General features: G+C 45.0%; 1 protein-coding gene and 1 pseudogene across 2 annotated transcripts; one reads left to right on the top strand and one right to left on the bottom strand.

Annotated features, from left to right (window-relative positions):
• Window positions 1-1,409: 1,409 nt before the first annotated feature.
• On the bottom strand, window positions 1,410-19,316 carry LOC121273699 (zinc finger protein 239-like). 2 transcript variants are annotated; one of them, XM_041180859.1, is made up of 4 exons: window positions 19,151-19,316; window positions 17,238-18,243; window positions 15,627-15,659; window positions 1,410-3,258 (listed from the first exon to the last, which is right to left on the bottom strand). In XM_041180859.1, the coding sequence occupies exons 2-4, from the start codon at window positions 17,909-17,911 to the stop codon at window positions 2,283-2,285; spliced, it is 1,683 nt and encodes a 560-aa protein (XP_041036793.1). In that variant the 5' UTR covers window positions 17,912-18,243; window positions 19,151-19,316; the 3' UTR covers window positions 1,410-2,282. The 2 variants fall into 2 exon arrangements, with proteins under 2 accessions (XP_041036793.1, XP_041036792.1); XM_041180858.1 differs by lacking the exons at window positions 15,627-15,659; window positions 17,238-18,243; window positions 19,151-19,316 and adding an exon at window positions 6,738-6,945 and having other exon boundaries at window positions 1,410-3,573.
• Window positions 6,983-21,949, top strand: LOC121273725 (annotated as a pseudogene).
• The last annotated feature ends 553 nt before the right edge of the window (window positions 21,950-22,502 follow it).

Below are 22,502 nucleotides of genomic sequence, written 5' to 3'. Positions count from 1 at the left end.
AATTAGAGTATGAGGGAAAGCTAGCTGAAAATAGAAAAACAGATTTCTATAGATGTTTAAAACAGAAAAGAGTTAACAAAATAAGCATTGGTTTTATAGAAGTGAGTCTGGGGAATTAATAATAGAAAATAAGGAGATGGCAGATGAATTAAACAATTATTTTGCATCAGTCCTCACTGTAGGGTATTCAAGTAACATCCCAGAAATAACTGTAAAACAGGAAATGGAAGGGAGGGAGGAACTCAAGTAAATTATGGTCACCACAGAAGTGGTACTGAGCAAATTGTTGAAGCTACAGGCTGACAAGAACCCAGGTCCTGATGGACTTCATCCTAGGGTCTTAAAAGTGGCTAGTGAGATAGTTGATGAATAGGTTGAAATTTCCCAAAATTTCCTGGATTCAGAAAGGTTCCATTAGATTGGAAAATAGTGAGTGTAACTCCTTCATTCAAAAAGGGAGACAGAAAGCAGGCCAATTAGCTTAACATCTGTCAGAGGGACAATGTGAGAAGCTATTATTAAAGATGTTATAACAGGGCACGTAGATAAATTCAGGGTAATCAGGCAGAGTCAACATAGTTTTGTGAGAGGGAAATCAAGTTTTACCAATTTATTGGAGTTCTTTGAAGAAGTAACATGTGCTGTGGATAAAGGGGAACCGGTGGAGTACTAGCTTAGATTTTGAGAAGGCATTTGATAAAGTGCCACATCAAAGGTTATTGTGGAAAATCAAAGGTCATTCTCTAGGGGGTAACATATTGGCATGGATAGAAGATTGGCTAGCTAACAGGAAACAGAGTTGGCATAAATGGTCATTTTCTGATTGGCAAGATGTAATGAGTGGTGATCACAGTGATCAGTGCTGAGGCCTCAACTTTTTACAATTTATATAAATGACTTGGGTGAAGGGACCGAAGGAATGGTTGCTAAATTTGTTGATGATACAAAATAGGTAGGTAAGTAAGTTGTGAAGAGGACGTAAGGAGACTACAAAAGGATATAGACATGTTAAGTGAGTGGGCAAATAAATATCTGGCAAATGGAGTGTAATGTGGGAAAATGTGAAATTGTCAACTTTGGCAGGAAGAATAAAAACGAAGCATATTATCAAAATGGTGAGAGATTGCAGAGCTCTGAGATGCAGAGGGATCTGGGCGTCCTTGTGCATGCATCACAAAAGCTAATTATGCAGGCAAATCAAGTAATTAAGAAAGCTAACAGAATGTTATTGTTACCAGTAGGGAGGTTATGCTTCAGTTATACAGGGCAATGGTGAGACCACATCTGGAGTACAGTGTACAGTATTGGTCTCCTTATTTCAGAAAGGATGGAAGTGCATTGGAAGCTGTTCAGAGAAGGTTTACTAGACTAACAGCAGGAATGGGAGGATTGTCTTATAAGGAAAGGGTGGGACAGGCTGGGCTTGTATCTGCTGGAGTTTAGAAGATTAAGAGGCGACTTGATTGAAACATTTAAGATCCTGAGGGGCCTCAACAGGGTGGATGTGGAGAGGATGTTTCCTCTTGAGGGAGAATCTGGAAATTGGGGTCACGGTTTAAAAGTAATGGGTTGTCCATTTAAGACAGAGAAGAACATTTTTCTCTGAAGGTAGTGAGTTTTTGGAACTCAGCTTCTTGGTCCACCTTTGCTGCATTCAAAAAAAGCTCAATTCAAAAAATGTTCCAATCCTCAGGCTTACTACTTTTTTTGGTCACTTTATGAGCATCTTCCTTTGATCTAATGCAATCTTCAACTTCTCTTCTAGGCCACAGTTGGGTTTTCCTGTTGGGTTTTTGTTCCTTAAAGGAATCTATATTTGTTGTAAATATGTAATAATTCCTTCAATGTTAGCTATTGTCTGTCTACCATCATAGCTTTTCATGTAGTTTCCCAATCTACCACAGCCAAATTGACCCTCAAACTGTGATAGTTTTCTTCTGTGAGAAACACCCAGAAAATTTACACAAAAGAACCATCAGACCAGCACAGCCCATCTCCCTGGCAACATGGCATGCTTTGGGTGGTTCCAAATAGAAATGCAAACTAAATATCTTTTACATTCCAAACATCCTTTCATCCTGTGATCCCTGTGAAATATGAAACTAAATATTCGCAACAAGTCTCAAAGAGCATCAGCCACTGGGGACAAAATCGTGGGACTGGTCAGTCCAGCAGAAAGAAATCCTCCGACCCTCCCACTTCACCAACTGTCAGAATGAACACGGTCCCAAGTCCTGGATGTGATTAACAGCAGCAATAACAGCAGAACCTAACCCCTGGAATCACTTGTGAACTTGCTGGTGTCTCAGCAGGTGGGATAATTGAGTGAATCCCTTCCCACACCCTGAGCAGGTGAATGGCCGCTCCCCAGTGTGAACCTGCTGGTGCACCTGCAATTTAGATAACCGAGTGAATCCCTTCCCACACTTGGAGCAGGTGAACGGCCTCTCCCCGGTGTGAACTTGTTGGTGTGACTGCAGTCTACATAACCGACTGAATCCCTTCCCACACTTGAAGCAGGTGAACGGCCTCTCCCCAGTGTGAACTCGCTGGTGTATCAGCAGGGCCGATGAATTCCTGAATCCCTTCCCACACTCGGAGCAGGAAAATTGTCTCTCCCCAGTGTGAAATCGCTGGTGCATGTACATATTGGATGAATCAATGAATCCCTTCCCACACTGAGAACAGGTGAATGGTCTCTCCCCAGTGTGAATTCGCTGGTGTGCCTGCAGATGGGATAACCGACTGAATCCCTTCCCACACTCAGAGCAGCTGAACGGCCTCTCCCCTGTGTGAACTCGCTGGTGCCTGTACAGATTGGATGAATCAATGAATCCCTTCCCACACTGAGAACAGGTGAATGGCCTCTCCCCAGTGTGAATTCGCTGGTGTGATTGCAAGTTGGATAACTGAGTGAATCCCTTCCCACATTCGGAACAGGTGAACGGCCTCTCCCCAGTGTGAAGTCGCTGGTGTGTTTGCAGGTGATGTAACTGAGCGAATCCCTTCCCGCATTCAGAGCAGGTGAACGGTCTCTCTCCGGTGTGAACTCGCTGGTGTGACTGCAGGTGGGATAACTGAGCGAATCCCTTCCCACACTCAGAGCAGGTGAATGGCCTCTCCCCGGTGTGAATGCGTCGGTGGGTTTCCAGCTCAGAGGGGGCTTTAAATCCCTTCCCACAGTCCCCACATTTCCATGGTTTCTCCATGGTGCGCGTGTCCTTGTGTCTCTCCAGGTTTGACAATCGGTTGAAGCCTCTTCCTCACACAGAACAGATGTACGGTCTCTCCTCACTGTGAATGGTGCAATGTTTTTTCAGGCTGTGTAACTGGTCAAAGCCCTTTCCACAGTCAGTGCACTGGAAACACTCTCACTCGGGTGTATGTGTGTGTCTCAGTGCTTTTCCAGTCCCCTTGATGTTTAAAATGTTTTGAATCAGACAGAACAGCCAAACATTTCTCTTTTTAAATTCAAAGGCTGATGATATTCAGGTCCTGATGATTTGACTGACTCTGTCAGATCTTGATGTTTGGTTTGAGATTTCTGTCTGGAAATCGTCCCCTTCTAATATTCTGCAAAAAGCATTCACAACAGTCATCACTGTCAGTATAGGATAGAAATTCAGAACAGACAATTCTAGTTCATAGAATACAGAACATTCTTTCCCCTCTCGTTCCCCAAAAGCTGTAAATCTCCCTCCCACACATTGTCCCTCCATTCTCATTCTGCTGTACCTAATATACACCTTCCCAATTCTCCTGAAGATGCTGATCGACAGATCCATGCCCATCGCTTCCTGTTTAGGACACAGAGATCATAAGAAATAGGAGCAGGAGTAGGCCATTCAGCCCATCGAGCCTGCTCAGCCCGTTCAATGAGATTTCTTTTATCCATTCATGGGATGTGGGCGTCTCTGGCTGGGCCAGCATTTATTGCCCATCCCTAAACGCTCTCTGAACGAGGGCAATTAAGAGTCATCCACATTGCTGTGGGTCTGCAGTCACACGTGGGCCAGACCAGGTAATGACAGCAGATTTCCTTCCCTAAAGGACATTGGTGAACCAAGTGGGTTTTTAGAACAAGTGGCAATGGTTTCGTGGTCGACATTAGACTTTTAATCCCAGATTTTTATTGAATTCAAATTTCACCATCTACTGTGGTGGGATTTGAACTCAGATACAGCATGACCCTGGGCCTGTGGAATACTAGCCCAGTGACAATACCACTATGCCACTGCCTTCCCCAATGGCTGATCTAGCTCAGCGCCATTTTCCTGCACTATCCCCAATATTCCTTGATATCTTCAATATCTAAAACCTATCAGTCTCTGTCTTAAATATATTCAATGACCCAGCCTCCTCTGGTCCATGTGGAAGAGAATTCCAAAGACTAACGACACTTTGAGAGAAGAAATTCCTCCTCATCTCTGTCTTAAATGGGAGACACCTTATTTTTAAACTGTGCCCCTATTTTGAAACTCCCCCATGAGTGGAAACATCCTCTCAGCATCTACCCTGTCAAGCTGCCTCAAAATCCAATATCTTTCAATAAGATCACCTCTCATTCTTCTCAACTCCAATTTGTATAGGCCCAACCTGCTCAATGTTTCCTCATAAGGCAACCCCTTTATCCAAGGAATCAGCTGAGTGAACCCTCTCTGAGCTGCTTCCAATGCAAGTCTATCCCTGCTTAAAGAAGGAGCCCAGAGCTGTACACAGTAGTCTAGTTGTGGTCTCACCAATACTCTGTACAGCTGCAGTAAGACTTCCCGACTTCTATACTCCATCCCCCTTGTACTAAAGGCCAACATTCCAATTGCCTTCCTCATCTGTACCTGCATACTGACTTTTTGTGATTCATGTACAAGGACACCCAGATCCCTCTGTACTGCAACATTCTGCACTCTCTCTCTCTATTTGAATAATATTCTACTTTTCCATTCTTCCTGCCAAAGTGGACAACCTCATATTTTCACACATAAAACTCCACCTGCCAATTTTTCTCCCACCCACTTCACCTATCCCTATCCCTTTGCAGACTCTTTGTATCTTCCTCACAACTTGCTTTCCTACCTATCGTTGTATCAGCAGCAATTTTGGCTACAATACAGTCAGTTCCTTCATTCAAGTGATTAATCTGGATTGTAAATGGCTGAGGCCCCAGTACTGATCCCTGTAGGACTCCACTGCTTACACGTCGCTAACCTCAAACCCCGACTCTCTGTTTCCTGTTAGTTAGCCAATCCTCTATCCGTGCTAATATGTCATCCCCAACACCATGAGCTCTTATCTTGGGCAGTTACCTTTTATGTGGCCCTTTCGCGAATGCCTTCTGGAAAACAAGATATGTGACATCTACTGTTTCCCCAGTGACAGATGTTAGACTGACTGGCCTAGAGTTTCCTGCTTTCTGTCTCCCTCCTCTCGAATGGTTGTGTTACATTTGTGGTTTTCCAATCCACTGGGACCTGTCCAGAATCTCGGGAATTTTCAAAGCTGACAAACAATGCATCCACTAACCCTGCAAACACTTCCCTTAAGACCTGAGGGAAGAGGCCATCAGGTCCCGGAGACCTTTCAGCCGTTAGTCCCATTAGTTTTCCTGGGACTTTTGATCTCAAGATCATGATTATTTTAAGTTCCTCCTTCCCTTTTGTCCCCTGCTTTTCTACTAATCCTAAGATGCTCTTTGGGTCTTCTACTGTGAAGGCAGATACAAAATACCTGTTGAATGTCTCTGCCATTTCCATCTTCCCCACTATTCATTTCCCAGTTTCACCCCTAGGTGCTTTCACTACTTTTTCCCTTTTTATATACTTCTGGAAGCTTTTACTGTCTGTTTCATATTTATTGCTAGTTTTCAGTCACACTCCAGTTTATCTCTCTCTTTTTGTTCATGATGCTTTGCTAGTGTCTAAGATTTTTCCAAACTTCTGGCCCACCACTAATCTTTGCAGCATTGAAAATCATCACCCAAGCTGCTAGTCTTAAATATATGTCAGTGCCTATAATAATGGGCCAAGTGTAATATACAGTCCAGGATTATTTGAACAGAGATATAGGTAGGATATGAGGAAGGACTTTATTTAGGCAGCAGGTCGTAATGTCCTGGAACCCGCTGCCTCTGAGGATGGTGAAAGTGGAGACAATCAATAACTTCAAAACGAAATTGGATGGGCACTTGAAGGAAATAAACTTGCAGGGGCACGGGGATATAGAGGGGGAACTGGACTGATTGGATTGCTCTACAGAGAGTAGGCATGGACTTGAGTTCCAGAATGGTCCCCTTCTGCCATAATGACCCTATGACTGAAATAAATAACGTAGCTACAGTGTTACATTACAGACTAGAAATAATAATAAATGCACTTTATTACAGAACCATAATAATATATCTATTATGTACCATATGACAACACTGGACATATCTCTGCCCTACATGAATTTACTGCCCCCTTAAATGTCAGCCACCTCCTGGGGAAACCACCCCTTTAATTGTGAACATTAGGAAAGAAATCATCCTTTTAGCCAGACAAATAAATAAATGTGTCAAGCTGAGGGAGCAAAGGATGTCAATGTCTTTAAGAGAGAAAGAGAGAGAGACCTGGGCCAACCTTTCCAGAGTCTGCACCCTCCCTGGATTCACTTCCTTTCCCTTCAGTTCCTGCAAGTCAACAATTTGCCCCCAGAATGAGAAAAGAAATAGAATGGGGGAGAAAAGAATGTGTTTTACTCACAGATGTTGGACACAGGAAGAAGTTTTAGTCTGCGTGAAGCTCAATCTTCGTTACACAAAGCCCGCGCTCTGATTGGCTGGAGGACAAGAGTCCTTCCGGTCCTCCAACTCTTTCCATTGGTCAGCCCCTCAGCATGCGGGGAAGGGGGCGGGCTCCCACGCACCTGCGCAGCTTCCCTCTCCCGTGTTCTCCAAGCGGCTTCTTGCTCTGGCCGGAGCCGTCAGCCGGTTGCCTGGAAACCTTGGCTCGAGGAAGTGGAGGGGAAGGGGGAACAACGGGTGGGGGCGGGGCTCCCGTGACCGCGCGCCTGGCCTGCTGGCTGGAACCCGAGGACGTCACCGCGGAGCAGAGTGATTCCTATTGGCTGATTCGGGCCGGGTTCCATTGTGGACGTCACAATGCGGAAGTTGGACAATGAGCTTCAGACTGAAACTTCCTCCTCTGGGCAACATCTGTGAGGAAATCAATGTTTCCCCCTTTCCATTTCTTTTCTCATTTTGGGGGGAAATTGTGTGGGACAGAGAGAACAGAATGTTCCACAGAAACTAGAATTGTCTGTTCTGAATTCCTATCTTGCACGCACAGTGATGACTTTGTAAATTCCTTTTACAGGATATTAGAAGGGGAGGACTTACAGACAGAAATCTCAAACCAAACTTCACGTCAACATGTAACAGAGTCACACGATTCACTGGGACCTGAATATCATCGGCCTTTGAATCCAGGAGGAGAAATGCTTCTGTGTTCTGTCTACTTTGGAAGGTTCTAAATATCAGGGGGACTGGAAAAAGCCGGAGGCCCACACACCCGAGTGAGAGTGTTTCCAATGCACTGACTGTGGAAAGAGCTTTCACCAGTTACACAGCCTGAAAGAACCTCACACTGCTCACAGAGGAGAAAGACCGTTCGCAGTGTGTTCACAGCCTCAAAAGATTGTCAAACCTGGAGGGACACAAAGACAGAAATAGACATAAACTCTATATTTATCTATGAGATCCACACCATGGAGAAACCGTGGAAATGTGGAGACTGTGGAAAGGGATTCCGTTGCCCATCTGAGCTGGAAGCTCATCAACGCAGTCACACTGGGGAGAGGCCATTCACCTGCTCAGAGTGTGGGAAGGGATTCGTTAAGTCATTCAACCTGCAGACTCACCAGCGAGTCCACACCGGGGAGAGGCCATTCACTTGCTCTGATTGTGGGAAGGGATTCAGTCGGTCAACACACCTGCGAACACACCAGCGAGTTCACACCGGGGAGAGGCCGTTTACCTGCACTGAGTGTGGGAAGCAATTCACTAAGTCGTCCAACTTGCTGACACACCAGCGGGTTCACACCGGGGAGAGACCATTCACCTGCTCTGTGTGTGGGAAGGGATTTAGCGATTCATCCACCCTGCTGACACACTGGCGGGTTCACACCGGGGAGAGACCATTCACCTGCTCTGAGTGTGGGAAGGGATTCACTCGCTCAACCTATCTGCTGACTCACCAGCGAGTTCACACTGGGGAGAGGCCGTTCATTTGCTCTGTGTGTGGGAAAGGATTCACTCTGTTATCCACCCTGCTCGGACACTATAGAGTTCATAAGTGATTTCAAGATTTGGAATCTGCTGTTCTTGCTGTTGTTCATCACATCCAGAGCTGAACCATGTTCATTCTGACACTTGGTGAAATGGGAGGGTTGGAGTGTTTCTTTCTGCTGGACTGGCCGGTGTCACAACTTTGCTTCCAATTGCTGATGCTCTTTGAGCCTGGGAGTGCATATTTCCACTGAAATGACCTGCAAAAGCTGATGAAGGACAGTTATTTTATCCTGGATAGTAAACATTGTTTATCCAACCACTACAGGTAGATCTAAAATAATACATTTGTCTCTGTTCCATTGAGTCTGCAGCACAGGGCCAGGCCAGTCAGCTCAATTGGTCTCTGTCAGTATTTATGCTCCACATGAGCCTCCACTCACCCCTCTTCATCTACCCCCATCAGTATATCCTTCTATTCCTTTCTCCCTCCTGTATGTATCTAGCTTCCCCTTAAATGTATTCATGTGATTCACCTCAACCACTTGCTGTGATAGTGAGTTCCACATTCTCACCATTCGCTGGGTAAAGTGGTTTCTCATGAAATCCTTATTGGATTATTGAATCCCTCTGTCATCTTAAAGACTTCCATGAGGTCACCCTTCAGTCTTCTCTTTTCTAGAGAAAAGCAGCCCCAGCCTTTCCTGAGGGTTAAATGCTCTCAGTTCTGGTATTATTCTTGTGAATCTTTGTTGCCCCTTCTCCAGTGCCTCTAATTCCTTTTTCTAAATGGAGATGACAGATGTTGACAGTACTCCCAGTGTAGTCTAACCATGCTTTGAAACAAGTTGAACATAACCTCCCTGCTTTTCAATTCTATCCCTCTTGAATGAATCCCTATATCTGGGCCCCACACTTTAGGAAAGATGTGAAGTTCTTAGAGAGGGTGCAGAGGAGATTTACGAGAATGGCACCAGGGATGAGGGACTTCAGTTAGTTGGAGAGACTGGAGCAGCTGAAAATGTTTTCTTTAGATCAAGAGTCATTAGGAGAGAGGAGGAGCCCACATAGTGCATCGAGTCCATGCCAGCTCTCTGTAGAGCAAACCAGCCCGACTATGCTGTGCTACCCCCAAATCCTTGAAAGTTTATTTCCCTCAAATCTCCACCCAATTTCCTTTTGAAATCGTTCATCGTCTCCGCTTGCACCACCCACATAGGCAACGAGTTCCAGGTCATTACCACTCGCTGCATAAAACAGTTCTTCCTCACTTCCCCCCTGCATCTCTTACACAAAACCTTAAATCTGTCTCCCCCTTGTCCTTGTACCATGGGAACAGCTTTTCTTTGTCCACCTTATCTAAACCTGTCATAATCTTGTACATCTCTATCAAATCTCCCCTCAACCTCCTTTGCTCGAAGGAAACCGACCCCAGCCTGACGTCTACAATAAAGAACAAATAAAATGTTAATGTTGAAAATCAAATGGGAATGTTTGATTTCTGTTTTGAAGATATAGGAAAATATTGTGCTGGATAATAAAGAAATTGGAATAACTCACCTTGGATGTATTTCAGTGGAATGTAACAATCTGGTTTCCACCTACATTCTAGTGAAAGGCAAGAAAGTGGAGATGAAATGAATAAGTTGATCACTATATCTTGGCAAAATTTGTATCCTTTGCCGATGAACTTCATTTAAAAAAAACGAGTCTTCATTCTCTGATTGTTTTATTGATCCGAAAGGTGTAAAAGGGGCCAAACTTCAGCAGAAATCTGGCAGAGCTGAAAACAGATGACTTGATATGTGGGAACAGGGCGACGAACAGCCCCCAGAGGACAGAGAAAACAAGAACAAAAACACCTGGAAAAACTCCGCAGGTCTGGCAGCATCTGCAGAGAGGAACACAGTTAGCGTTTCGAGTCCAAATGACCTTCAACAGAACTAAGTAAAAATAGAAAAGAGGTGAAATATAAGCTGGCTTAAGGTGGGGGGGGGAGGTGGTAGAGCTGGATAGAGGGCCAGTGATAGGTGGAGATAACCAAAAGATGTCACAGACAAAAGGACAAAGAGGTGTTGAAGGTAGTGATATTATCTAAGGAATGTGCTAATTAAGGGTAGAAAGCAGGAAAAGTAAGGTACAGTCGCCCTAGTGAGGGTGGGGTGGGGGGAAGGGATCGAAACAGGCTAAAAGGAAGAGATAAAACAATGGAAATAGGTGGAAAAAGAAAAATCTATATAAATTGTTGGGAAAAAAGAGGGGTAAATCGGAAAAGGGTTGGAGATGGAGGAGAGAGTTCATGATCTAGAATTGTTGAACTCAATATTCAGTCCAGAAGTCTGTAAAGTGCCTAGTCGGAAGATGAGGTGCTGTTCCTCCAGTTTGCGTTGAGTTTCACTGGAACAATGCAGCAAGCCAAGGACGGACATGTGGGCATGAGAGCAGGGTGGTGTGTTAAAATGCCAAGCGACAGGGAGGTCTGGGTAATGCTTGCGGACAGACCGAAGGTGTTCCGCAAAGCGGTCACCCAGTCTGCATGTAGAGGAAACCGCATTGGGAGCCATGAATACAGGAGACTAAATTGAGGGAAGTGCAAGTGAAATGCTGCTTCACTTGAAAGGAGTGTTTGGGCCCTTGGATGGTGAGGAGAGGGGAAGTAAAAGGGCAGGTGTTGCACCTTCTGCAGTTGCATGGGAAGGTGCCGTGGGAGGGGGGTTGAGGTTTAAGGGGTGTTGGAGGAGTGGACCAAGGTGTCCTGGAGGGAACGATCCCTGCGGAATGCCGCCGGGGGGGTGAAGGGAAGATTTGTGTGGTGGTGGCATCATGCTGGAGTTGGCGGAAATGGTGGAGGATGATCCTTTGAATGCGGAGGCTGGTGGGGTGATTAGTGAGGACAAGGGGGACTCTATCATGTTTCTGAGAGGGAGAGGAAGGTGTGAGGGCAGATGCACGGGAGATGGGCTGGACACGGTTAAGGGCCCTGTCAACCACAGTGAGTGGAAAACCTCGGTTAAGGAAGAAGGAGGACATGTCAGAGGAACTGTTTTTGAAAGTGGCATCATCAGAACAGATGCGATGGAGGTGAAGGAACTGAGAAAATGGAATTGAGTCCTTACAGGAAGCGGGGTGTGAGGAGCTGTAGTCGAGGTAGCTGTGGGAGTCGGTAGGCTTTTGGACAGTCTATCACCAGAAATTGAGACAGAGAGGTCAAGGAAGTGAAGGGAAGTGTCAGAGATGGACCATGTGAAAATGATGGAGGGGTGGAAATTGGAAGCAAAATTAATAAATTTTTCCAGGTCCAGACGAGAGCATGAAGCAGCACCGAAGTAATCATCGATGTACCAGAGAAAGATTTGTGGGAGGGGTCCGGAGTAGGACTGGAACAAGGAATGTTCCACATACCCCGTAAAGAGACAGGCATAGCTGGGGCCCATGCGGGTACTCATAGCCACACCTTTTATTTGGAGGAAGTGAGAAGAGTTTAAGGAGAAATTGTTCAGTGAGAGAACAAGTTCAGCCAGACGGAGGAGAGTGGTGGTGAATGGGGATTGTTTGGGCCTCTGTGTGAGGAAGCGGAGAGCCATCAGAGCATCCTGGTGGGGGATGGAGGTGTGGAGGGATTGGACGTCCATGGTGAAGAGGAGGCGGTTAGGGCCAGGGAACTGGAAATTGTTGATATGATGTAGGGTGTCAGAGGAATCATGGATGTAGGTGGGAAGGGACTGGACAAGGGGAGAGAGAATGGAGTCAAGATAGCAAGAAATGAGTTCTGTGGGGCAGGAGCAAGCTGACACGATCGGTCTACTGGGACAGTTCTGTTTGTGGATTTTGGGTAGGAGGTAGAAGCGGGCCGTCTGAGCTTAGGAGACTATCAGGTTGGAAGCTGTGGAAGGAAGATCTCCAGAGGAGATGAGGTCAGTAACAGTCCTGAAAACAATGGCTTGATGTTCAGTGGTGGGTTCATGGTCCCGGGGGAGGTAGGAGGAAGTGTCTGCGAGTTGGCACTCAGCCTCTGCGAGGTAGAGGTCAGTGCACCAGACAACAACAGCACCACCCTTGTCAGCGGGTTTGATGACAAAGTCAGGGTTAGACCTGAGAGAACGGATTGCAGCAAGTTCAGAGAGAGACAGGTTAGAGTGGGTGAGAGGAGCAGAGAAATTGAGACGACTAACGTCACACTGACAGTTCTCAATGAAAAGATCAAGAGAAGGTAAGAATCCAGAGGGAGGGGTCCAGGTGGAGGGAGAATATTGGAGGCGGGTAAAAGGATCCGTTGAATGGGGAGAGGACTCCTGCCCAAAGAAGTGAGCCAGGAGACAAAGGCGGCAGAAGGAGAGTTCAGCATCATAAAGAAAATAAGAGTGCCTTGAATCCTAGATGACACCTGGGTGTCAAGGCCACCATGTTTTCACTGCTTGGCATGGGAATGCTGACTCCCTGTACCGGGGACGGAGCGTGGGAAGCCAATTGTTTGAGAGTTTGATGTGGCTTGGGCAGGTACAGATGATTCAATGACAGGTTTTGTAATTGGTCCATTCAAATGTTAGCTCGGCAATGATTGGGTTAAATCAGTCTCCATAGACTTTGTGATGTAAAAAAGTATCAGAAGGGATTCCCCGAGCACAGAGATTTGTAGAGGTTTTACATATTGCATTGACTGGTGCCATGGCATCTGGGCAGACCAGGGAGCATTTACGTGGAGATGGTGCTTCTACCCAGAGTGTAATGGTAATGCTGCTGCACTTTGATACTACTGATCAGACATGAGCATGTGTCAGGTCTTATTTATACTGAATAAAATTAACCACTGTCACCAATAAGGGTTATCACTGTGAATCATTTCAGAGTTTGGGATAAAGGGTCAATTGACTTCCTGAACCCCATTTTCTAACATCGCTGTGTCAAAAATAAAATCTCATCTCCCCCTCTGGCTCCTTTGCCAATTACCTTAGAGGGTCTCACTTTCTGTTAAAGAGCCTGCCAACCCCTCTCACCCACTTTCCCTAAAGTGCAGAAATCTAATCATGGAAAGTCCAGAAAAATCAAATAGTTTTGCTGATTAAAGTTTATCAATGAAACAGAACATGGTTAAAAGAAACAGAAAATTACTTGAGGATCAAAGACAACCCGAGTAAAAGGATGTGCACAATGTTCTGGACCCAAATGGTTTCTCTTCGGCTCCTCTGTACCCTGTTCCCGCGGCTACCCGCTTTGGACACTGAATCCCGGGGGTCGGGTCACCCCCTCCCGGGCCCCGATTGATTGGAGGCCCATTTCCCAGTCAGCACTCCAGCACCTTCCTGTCTCTCTATCAGTGTGATGCCCATGGCAGTTTCCCAACTGGGGCGCAGGCCCCGTTATTCTCAGCTAAATTCAGCCCTCAGCTCCGTCGCCTGGCTGTCATTGACACGAGCAATAGAGAGTCAGAAAGGTGCTGGATGATCAAATGGGAACTCAAAATGTGTGGCTCTGAACCAACACTTCAACATTTGTCACTCAAATACTTGTTATTTATACTGGGGTTTTTATTATAAGATTTAAGCACTGGAGGCAAAGGGCGGAGGATTTTAAAGGGTAACTTTCTGTTCCTAATGTTGTATTGTCTAGAGTGTCAGCTGTGGCTCAGTGGATCACACTCCCACCTCTGGGTCAGAAGATTGTGGGTTTAAGTCCCAGTCCAGGGACCTGAGGACAAAAATTACGACCAAACTTCTGAGTGCCAGCACTGAGGGAGTGCAGCACTGTCAGAGCTGCTGTCTTTTGACCCAATGGCCCTGTCTGCTGCTTCAGGTGGACTTAGAACTTCCTGGGGCCACTATTTTGAAGAACAGCAGGGGAGTTATCCCCTGTGTCCGAACGAAAATTTATCAATCAACATCACTAAAAACAGATCATCTGATCATGACCATATTGCTGTTTGTGGGATCTTGCTGTGTGTAAATTGGCTGCTGCATTTCCGAAATTACAACAGTGACTGCACTTCAAAAGTATTTCATTGGCTGTAAAGCACTTTGGAATATATTGTGGTCGTGGAAGACAGCATATAAATGCAAATTTTTAAATTTTACATTTATATGACATAATCCTGTTATCTGTAACTTAATTGATTTCTGTCATCTCCAACTTGCCATTTAATAAATTCACTTTGGTTCAGACAAGACATTGACTTTTACAACTTAATGTGGGTGATCAGTCTGTAGAAGCGTAACCCTCTCTGGCTCCTTCTTTCACAGTAATTCTTGTGGAGTTCGGCCTCGGGAGTCTGGCTCCCTCTCTGACAGTAATTTCCTTGGAACTCAGCCTCGGGAGTCTTCAGTACTTGGCCAGCAAGGAAGACCTTCAGAACCTCTACTTTTATCCCCAAAGTGATCATTACCTCACGTCAGAGTTGGACCAGCTGTAACATGACAATTTGTTTACTAGATTAATTTAATGGATCCCCAATTACTTACACCACCTTCCCTCATTACCTTAGACAGGAATACAATAGAACTGTTTGACACTATCCCTTTGTCTGATCCTATACCATCCCTTATTCAGACAGTTTCAAACGTTGAGGCTAATCAGAGCTTGAAGGTCTCTCTTGTTGGTACATTTATCATCATTGCACGTTATTTACATACACAGCAATTAAGGTTTTACATTTTTACAGCAAATAAAACTCAGTATTTTACTATAACTACTGGTTAATTATTGATCACTACTTATTCAATCATCTATTACCGAGTGGTAGCTAATTAATACAGTAATCTTGAATTAACACATTTGGTTAATACAAGATATATTGGTTCAAAAAGACAGCTTGTGGAAGACAATAGCTTTCTTTCTTACTGATTTTGATTGTATTGAAAAATGAGCTTCATTCTTGAGCTGGACTTTGACAGAATATGAAATCCTGTAGCTTATCAAAATTAGAAAAGAATGTCTTTGTTTAACCAATTACTGTTAGCTCTGCAGTGTCGAGAAACATTTAGGTTTATACTGTGTTAATTTTTAAAATAAAGATCCAGCCTTTACAAAGTAATTATCTCTTACGTTGCAAGGTTCATTACTGAATAATCATTTGTTTCATGATTACCTTTCAATACAAAATCAATATATAGTTAATAAAGTTACTGAATGTGAAATGGCTGCAGCAAGCCACGTGTTAGGGTTTTAAATGGCTTCCCTGACCTTGTTACTCATAACAGTGAATATGGTATGAAAGCGATTGAATTTTAAAAGTAAATTTGATTACCCAGGCTTCAGTACAGTTTCCTACATTACATCTGTGACTATACTTCAAATGTTCTTTGTTGACTGTAAAAACATTTTAGGAGGTTCTGTGGTCATGAGAGATGCTATAGAAATGCAATTTATTTCTAACTGTCCGCATACTTGGATATTTAAACTCAGTCCCCTCATCAAAATCATTGATAAAGATTGAGCTTTAATTTTGTGTAATGACCATGTGTTTGACACCATTTTGAATACTCCGTGAAAATCAAAACAGAGTATATCCTGCATTACTTGTATGAAAACACAGCGAATTGTTGTGATGTGGAATGCACTGCCTGAACACAGTGTGAGGAGCAAATTCGAATCTATCTTTGAAAAGGGAACAGGACAAATCCTTGAAAGGAAAACAAAACTATGGGACAAGGGGATGAATTGGATAGCTCTTTCAAAGAGCCAGCATGGGCACGATGGGCCAAATAGCCTCCTTCTGTGTTCTATGAGCCTCGTGTGCAATTAAAGTAATGACCTGGAACCCACTTCCTATGAATGTGGTAGAAGCAGAAATGATGGAATCTCTCCGAAAGGAGATTGGATGGGCACTTGAGGGAAATAAACCTCCAGGGATATGGGGATAGAACGGGGCAGTGGGACTGACTGGTTTGCTCTACAGGCAGCCAGCATGGGCTCAATGGGCTGAATGGCCCCATTTCCTACCCTAATGACTCTATGATCTACAGAGAGAAATTTTAGCTGCTCCAGTCTCCCCATTAACTAAACCCCTCATTCCTGGTGCCATTCTCATAAATCCTCTCTCCAGTCTCTCTAAGAACTTCACATCTTTCCTCAAGTGTGGAGCCCAGATATAGGGTTCCATTCTAGAGGGATGGAATTGAAAAGCAGGGAGGTTATGTTCAACTTGTTTCGAACCATGGTTAGACTACACTGGGAGTACTGTCAACATTTCTGATCTCCATTTAGAAAGAGGAGATAGAGGCACTGGAGAAGGGGGCAACAAAGATTCACAAGAATAATCCCAGAACTGAGAGCATTTAACCCTTAGGAAAGGCTAGAATAGAATATATTTAAATATATATAGAATATATGATAGAATATATTTAAGGGGAAGCTGGATACATACATGAGAGAGAAAGGAATAGAAGGATATGCTGATGGGGGGAGATGAAGAGGGGTGGGTGGAGACTCATGTGGATCAGAAGTACTGACATAGACCAAATGAGCCAAATGGCCTGGCCCTGTGCTGTAGACTCAGTGGATCAGAGACAAATATATTTATTTTAGATCTACCTGTAGTGGTAGGAACTCGCTGGTGTCTCAGCCAGGTGGATAAATCCCTTCCCAAACTCAGAGCAGCTGAATAGTCTCTCCTCAGCTGTGAATTCGACGATCAGTTGAAGCCACATTGATGGATAATCAGACCCTGGCAATTTCCACTTGCTTTCAGCCATTTCTCACAAAAGTTACTCAGATTGTAAGTTTCTGTCTGAAATTTTATTTTCCTTTAAATTCCAACCTTCATCATTAGACAAGCATTCTCTTCTACCATGTTATAATCCTGACAGCCTTAGGGTGGAGTCAATCTTTGGTATAGATTTATTCACAGAATTAACCATTACAGGTACATACCTCCTGACTCCACGTTATGTCAATAAGTCTCTCTTTATTTGTGCTCAAGTAAATATCCAATCAATATATACTTAACCTCAATTGATTCAACTAACGCCCAAACACAGAGGTCTACTTGGTATGACTGCCATGGTGTCTCAGCATCTCCGATGAACAAGTGAATCCCTTCCCACACATGAAGCAGGTGAATGGCCTCTCCCCAGTGTGAACCCGTTGGTGTGACTGCAAGTGCACTGACTGAGTAAATCCCTTCCCACACTCAGAGCAAGTGAACGGCTTCTCCCCAGTGTGAACTCGCTGGTGCCTCTGCAGGTTGGATGAATCAGTGAATCTCTTTCCACATACGGAGCAGCAGAATGGCCTCTCTCCATTGTGAACTCGCTGGTGTATCTGCAGCAGGGATGACTGAGTGAATCCCTTCCCACAGTCAGAGCAAGTGAATGGCCTCTCTCCGGTGTGAACTCGATGGTGCGTCTGCAGGTGGCATGACTGAGAGAATCCCTTCCCACACTCAGAGCAGGTGAACGGCCTCTCCCCAGTGTGAACTCGATGGTGCGTCTGCAGGTGGCATGACTGAGTGAATCCCTTCCTACACTCAGAGCAGGTGAACGGCTTCTGCCCAGTGTGAACTCGCTGGTGCAGCTGCAGGTTGGATGACTTAGTAAATCCCTTCCTGCACACAAAGCAGGTGAATGGCCTCTCCCCGGTGTGACTACGTCGATGAATTTCCAGCTTAGATGGGCAATGGAATCCCTTTCCACAGTCCCCACATTTCCACGGTTTCTCCATGGAGTGGTTGTCCTTGTGACTATTGAAGCTCAAACGTCACGTGCACAGTCTCTCTCCACTGTGAATGGTGTGATGTTTTCTCAGGCTGTGTAACTTGTTAAAACTCTTTCCACAGTCAGTGAACTAGAACACTCTTACTCGGAAGTGTGTGTCTCAGTTCTTTTCCAGTCACACTGATGTTTAAAACCTTTTGCAGCAAACAGAACAGGCAATCATTTCCCCTTCTAGATTCAAAGGCTGATCATATTCAGGTCCCAATGAACTGAGTGACTCTGTCAGATCATGGCCTTTAGTTTGAGATTTTTGTCTGCAAAACCTCCTCTTCTAAGATCCTGCAAAAGGAGTTTACAAAAGTCATCACTGTCAGTGCTGGATAGAGATTCAGAATAGACAATTCTAGTCTCTCTAGAACATTCTTTCCTCTCTTGTTACCCAAAAGCTGTAAACCTCCATTCCACACACACTCCCTCCATTCATGCTGATTGACAGATCCATGCTCACCACCTCCTGTCCAGAACACAGACCTGAAAATGTTCATGCAGGCCACCAGCCATATATATTTTTATAGTAGAGGACTGAAAATGTGTGCAATATACAGTAATGCACCACTTCATTAGAGATAAATGAGGGGATGTGAGGAAGAGCTTTCCTTAGGAAGTGAGTGGTCATGACCTATAACACTAGACACATCGCTGTTGTTACAATCTCCATGGGGTCCAATAATCTTAAAATAAACAAATTCCTGAACAACCCCAACCTCAATGAGCACAAAGGTTTCACTTTTTAAATGGACTCCTTCTGTGCTGTAATGACTCTATGACTGGAAATGTATAACAAAGCTACAATTCTACATTACAAGACTATAAATATTTGGCAAATGTACTTTATTACAGAACCATAATACATCTAATATGTACCATGGGAAAACACTAGACATATCTCTGTCCTATATTAATTTATTGTCCACTTAAATGTCAGCCATCTCCTGGGAAACCACCCCTTTAATTGGGAACATTAGGAAAGAGACCATCCTTTTAGCCAGACAAATAAATGTGTCAAGCTCAGGGAGCAAAGGATGTCAATGTCTTTAAGAGAGAGAGAGAAACCTGGGCCAACCTTTCCAGAGTCTGCACCCTCCCTGGATTCACTTCCTTTCCCTTCAGTTCCTGCAGGTCAGCAATTTGCCCCCAGAATGAGAAAAGAAATGGAAAGGGGGAGAAAAGAAAGTGTTTTACTCACAGATGTTGGACACAGGAGGAAGTTTTAGTCTGTGTGAAGCTCAATCGTGATTCACACAAAGCCCGCGCTCTGATTGGCCGGAGGACCAGGGTCCTTCCGGTCCTCCAACTCTTCCCATTGGTCATCTCCTCAGCATGAAGGGAAGGGGCGGGCTCTCCTCCGCACATGCGCGGCTTCACCTCTCCCGAGCTCTCCGAGCGGCTTCTCGCTCTGGCCGGAGCCGTCAGCCGATTGCCTAGAAACCTTGTGCTCGAGGAGGTGGAGGGGGAGGGGGAACAATGGATGGGGGCGGGGCTCCCGTATCCGAGCGCCTGGCCTGCAGACTGCGTCCCGAGGACGTCACCGCGGTGTAGAGTGATTCCTATTGGCTGATTCAGGCCGGGTTCCATTGTGGACGTCACAATGCGGAAGTTGGACAATGAGCTTCAGACTTAAACTTCCTCCTCTGGGCAACATCTGTGAGGAAAAACATGTTTCCCCCTTTCCATTTCTTTTCTCATTCCCCCTCTATATCCCGTTCCCCTGCAAGGTTATTTTCTTCAAGTACCCATCCAATTTCATTTTGAAATCACTAATGATCTCTGTTTCCACCATCCTCACAGTGAGTGAATTCCAGATCATGTCCCCTCGCTGCCCGAACAAATTTCTCCCTCATCCCCCAGGTAGCTCTAATAACGTAGGAGAGTCATGTATATTGCACACATTTTTAGTCCACTGAGCATATATATTGTGAAATTAGTGATTGCCTCTGCTTCCACGACCGTCATAGGTGGTGAGTTGCAATCTCACTGGGCCTGGATAGGAAGCAGTGAGCATGGGTTTGTCGATCAGTGTGAGTCAGCACCTTCAGGAGAATTGGGAGGGTATTTATTAGGTACAGCAGAGTGAGAATGGAGGGAGAGTGTGTGGGATGGAGATTTACAGTTTATGGGTAACAAGAGGGGAAAGAATGTTCCATAGAAACTAGGATTGTCTTTTCTGAATTTCTGTGCTGTCCTGATAGTAATGATTTTTCTAAACTTTTTACAGGTAACTGCAAGGGGAGGATTTTCTGCCAGAAATCCCAAACTAACTATCACGTCAAGATCTGACATTATTACTTCATTCACTGGGACCTGAATGTTATTGGTCTTTGAATCCAGAAGGAGACACAGACACGCCCGATTCAAAATGTTCCATTGTACTGACTGTTAAAAGAACTTTAAACAGTTATATGCAGTTGAAAAAACATCACACCATTCACAGCGGGGAGAGACCGTACACGTGTTCTGTGTGTGGACGAGGGTTCAACTGATCGTCAAACTTGGAGAGACACAAGGACACCTGCAGCATGGTGAAACCGTGGAAATGTGGGGACTGTGGAAAGGGATTCCAGACCCCATCTGAGTTGGAAACTCATCGACGCAGTCACACCGGGGAGAGGCCATTCACCTGCTCTAAGTGTGGGAAGGGATTTACTCAGTCAAGCAACCTGCTGAGACACCAACGTGTTCACACTGGGGAGAGGCCATTCACTTGCTCTGTTTGTGGGAAGGGATTTGGTCATTCATCCACCCTGCAGGATCACCAGCGAGTTCACACCGGGGAGAGGCCAGCCACCTGCTCTGAGTGTGGGAAGGGGTTCAGTCGGTTATCCAACCTGCAGGAACACCAGAGAGTTCACACTGGGGAGCGGCCATTCACCTGTTCTGTGTGTGGAAAGGGATTTACTCATTCATCCACCCTGCAGGAACACCAGCGAGTTCACACTGGGGAGAGGCCATTCAGCTGCTCAGTTTGCGGGAAGGGATTCACTAAGACGTCCACCCTGCTAACACACCAGCGAGTTCACACTGGGGAGAGGCCGTTCACCTGCTCTGAATGTGGGAAGGGATTCACTCAGTTATCCAGCCTGCAGAGACACCAGCGAATTCACAACTGATTGCAGGGGCTGGATTCTGCTGTTTTGGCTGCTGTTAATCACATCCAGGACTGAACCATGTTCATTCTGACACTTGGTGAAGTGGGAAGGTCGGAGGGTTTCTTTCTGTTGGATTGGCCGGTCTCATGACTTTGCTTCCAGTGGGCTGATACTCTTTGATCTGCAAAACTGATGAAGTACATTTATTTTATCCTGGATAATAAATATTGTTTTTCTCACCACTACATGTAGATCTAAAATCACAGCGATCAGTGCCTGGACCTCAACTGTTTACAATTTATATAAATGACTTGGAGGAAGGGATTGAAGGGATGGTTGCCAACTTTGCTGATGACACAAAGATAGTTGGGAAAGTAAGTTGTGAAGAGGACAACAGGAGGCTACAAACAGATCTAGAAAGTGAGTGGTCAAGGACCTGGCAGATGGAGCATAATGTGGGAAAATGTGAAATTGTCCATTTTGGCAGGAAGCATAAAAGAGAAGCATATTATCTAAATGGTGGGAGATTGCAGAGTTCTGAGGTGCAGAGGGATCTGGGTGCCCTAATGTGTGATTCATAAAAGACTAGTCTGCAAGTGCAGCAGGTTTTTAGGAAAGCTAATAGAACATTATCATTTATTGTGAGGGGAATTGAATACAAAAGTAGGAAGGTTATGGTTCAGTTGTACAGGGCACTAGTGGGATCAGATGTGGAGGACTGTGTGCAGTATTGGTCACCTTATTTAAGGAGGGATGTAAATGGGTTGATCTGGAGGACTGTGTGCAGTGTTGATCACCTTATTTAAGGAAGGATGTAAATGGGTTGGAAGTAGTTCAGAGAAGGTTTACCAGACCAATACCTGGAATGGGAGGGTTGTCTTATTAGGAAAGGTTGAACAGGCTGGGCTTGTATCCACTGGAGTGTACAAGAGTAAGAGGTGACTTGATTGAAACATATAAGATGCTAAGGGGTCTTGACAGGGTGGATGGGGAGAGGATGTTTCCTCTGGTGGGGGAATCTAGAATTAGGGGGTCACTGTTTAAAAATAAGGGGTTACGCATTTACAACAGAGATGAGGCAAAATTATTTCACTCATAGGGTCATGAGCCTTTAGAACTCTCTTCCTGAAAATGTGGTGGAAGCAGAGTCTTTGAATTCTTTTAAGGCAGAAGTGATATATTCTTGGTAAGCATGGGGGTGATAGGTTATCGGGGGGTAGGTGGGATGCAGATTTCAGGTTACTATCAGATCAGCCACGATCTTATTAAATGGCGGAGCAGGCTCGAGGGGCTGAATGGCCTCCTCCTGCTCCCTGTTCATATGTTCATAACTACATTTGTCTCTGTTCCATTGAGTCAACAGCACAGGGCCAGGCCAGTCAGCTCAATTGGTTTCTGTCAGTATTTATTTTCCACATGAGCCTCCATCCACCCCTCTTTCATCTCCCCCAT

Source organism: Carcharodon carcharias (assembly GCF_017639515.1).
Source record: "Carcharodon carcharias isolate sCarCar2 chromosome 27 unlocalized genomic scaffold, sCarCar2.pri SUPER_27_unloc_1, whole genome shotgun sequence".
In the NCBI taxonomy this organism is placed as follows: domain Eukaryota; kingdom Metazoa; phylum Chordata; class Chondrichthyes; order Lamniformes; family Lamnidae; genus Carcharodon; species Carcharodon carcharias.
Note: the sequence above shows the minus strand (reverse complement) of the source record. Positions and strands in the feature narration are given on the sequence as shown.

Coding starts and splice junctions, on each gene's coding strand:
- LOC121273699 (XM_041180859.1), bottom strand. CDS start 17,911: ATGGAGAAACCGTGGAAATGTGGGGACTGTGGAAAGGGATTCCATTGC. Junction 15,660..17,237: donor CACCATGGCAGTCATACCAA/GTAGACCTCTGT, acceptor GATTTTGATGAG/GGGACTGAGTTTAAATATCC. Junction 3,259..15,626: donor AATATCCAAGTATGCGGACA/GTTAGAAATAAA, acceptor TGTGTGAGGAAG/AGGCTTCAACCGATTGTCAA.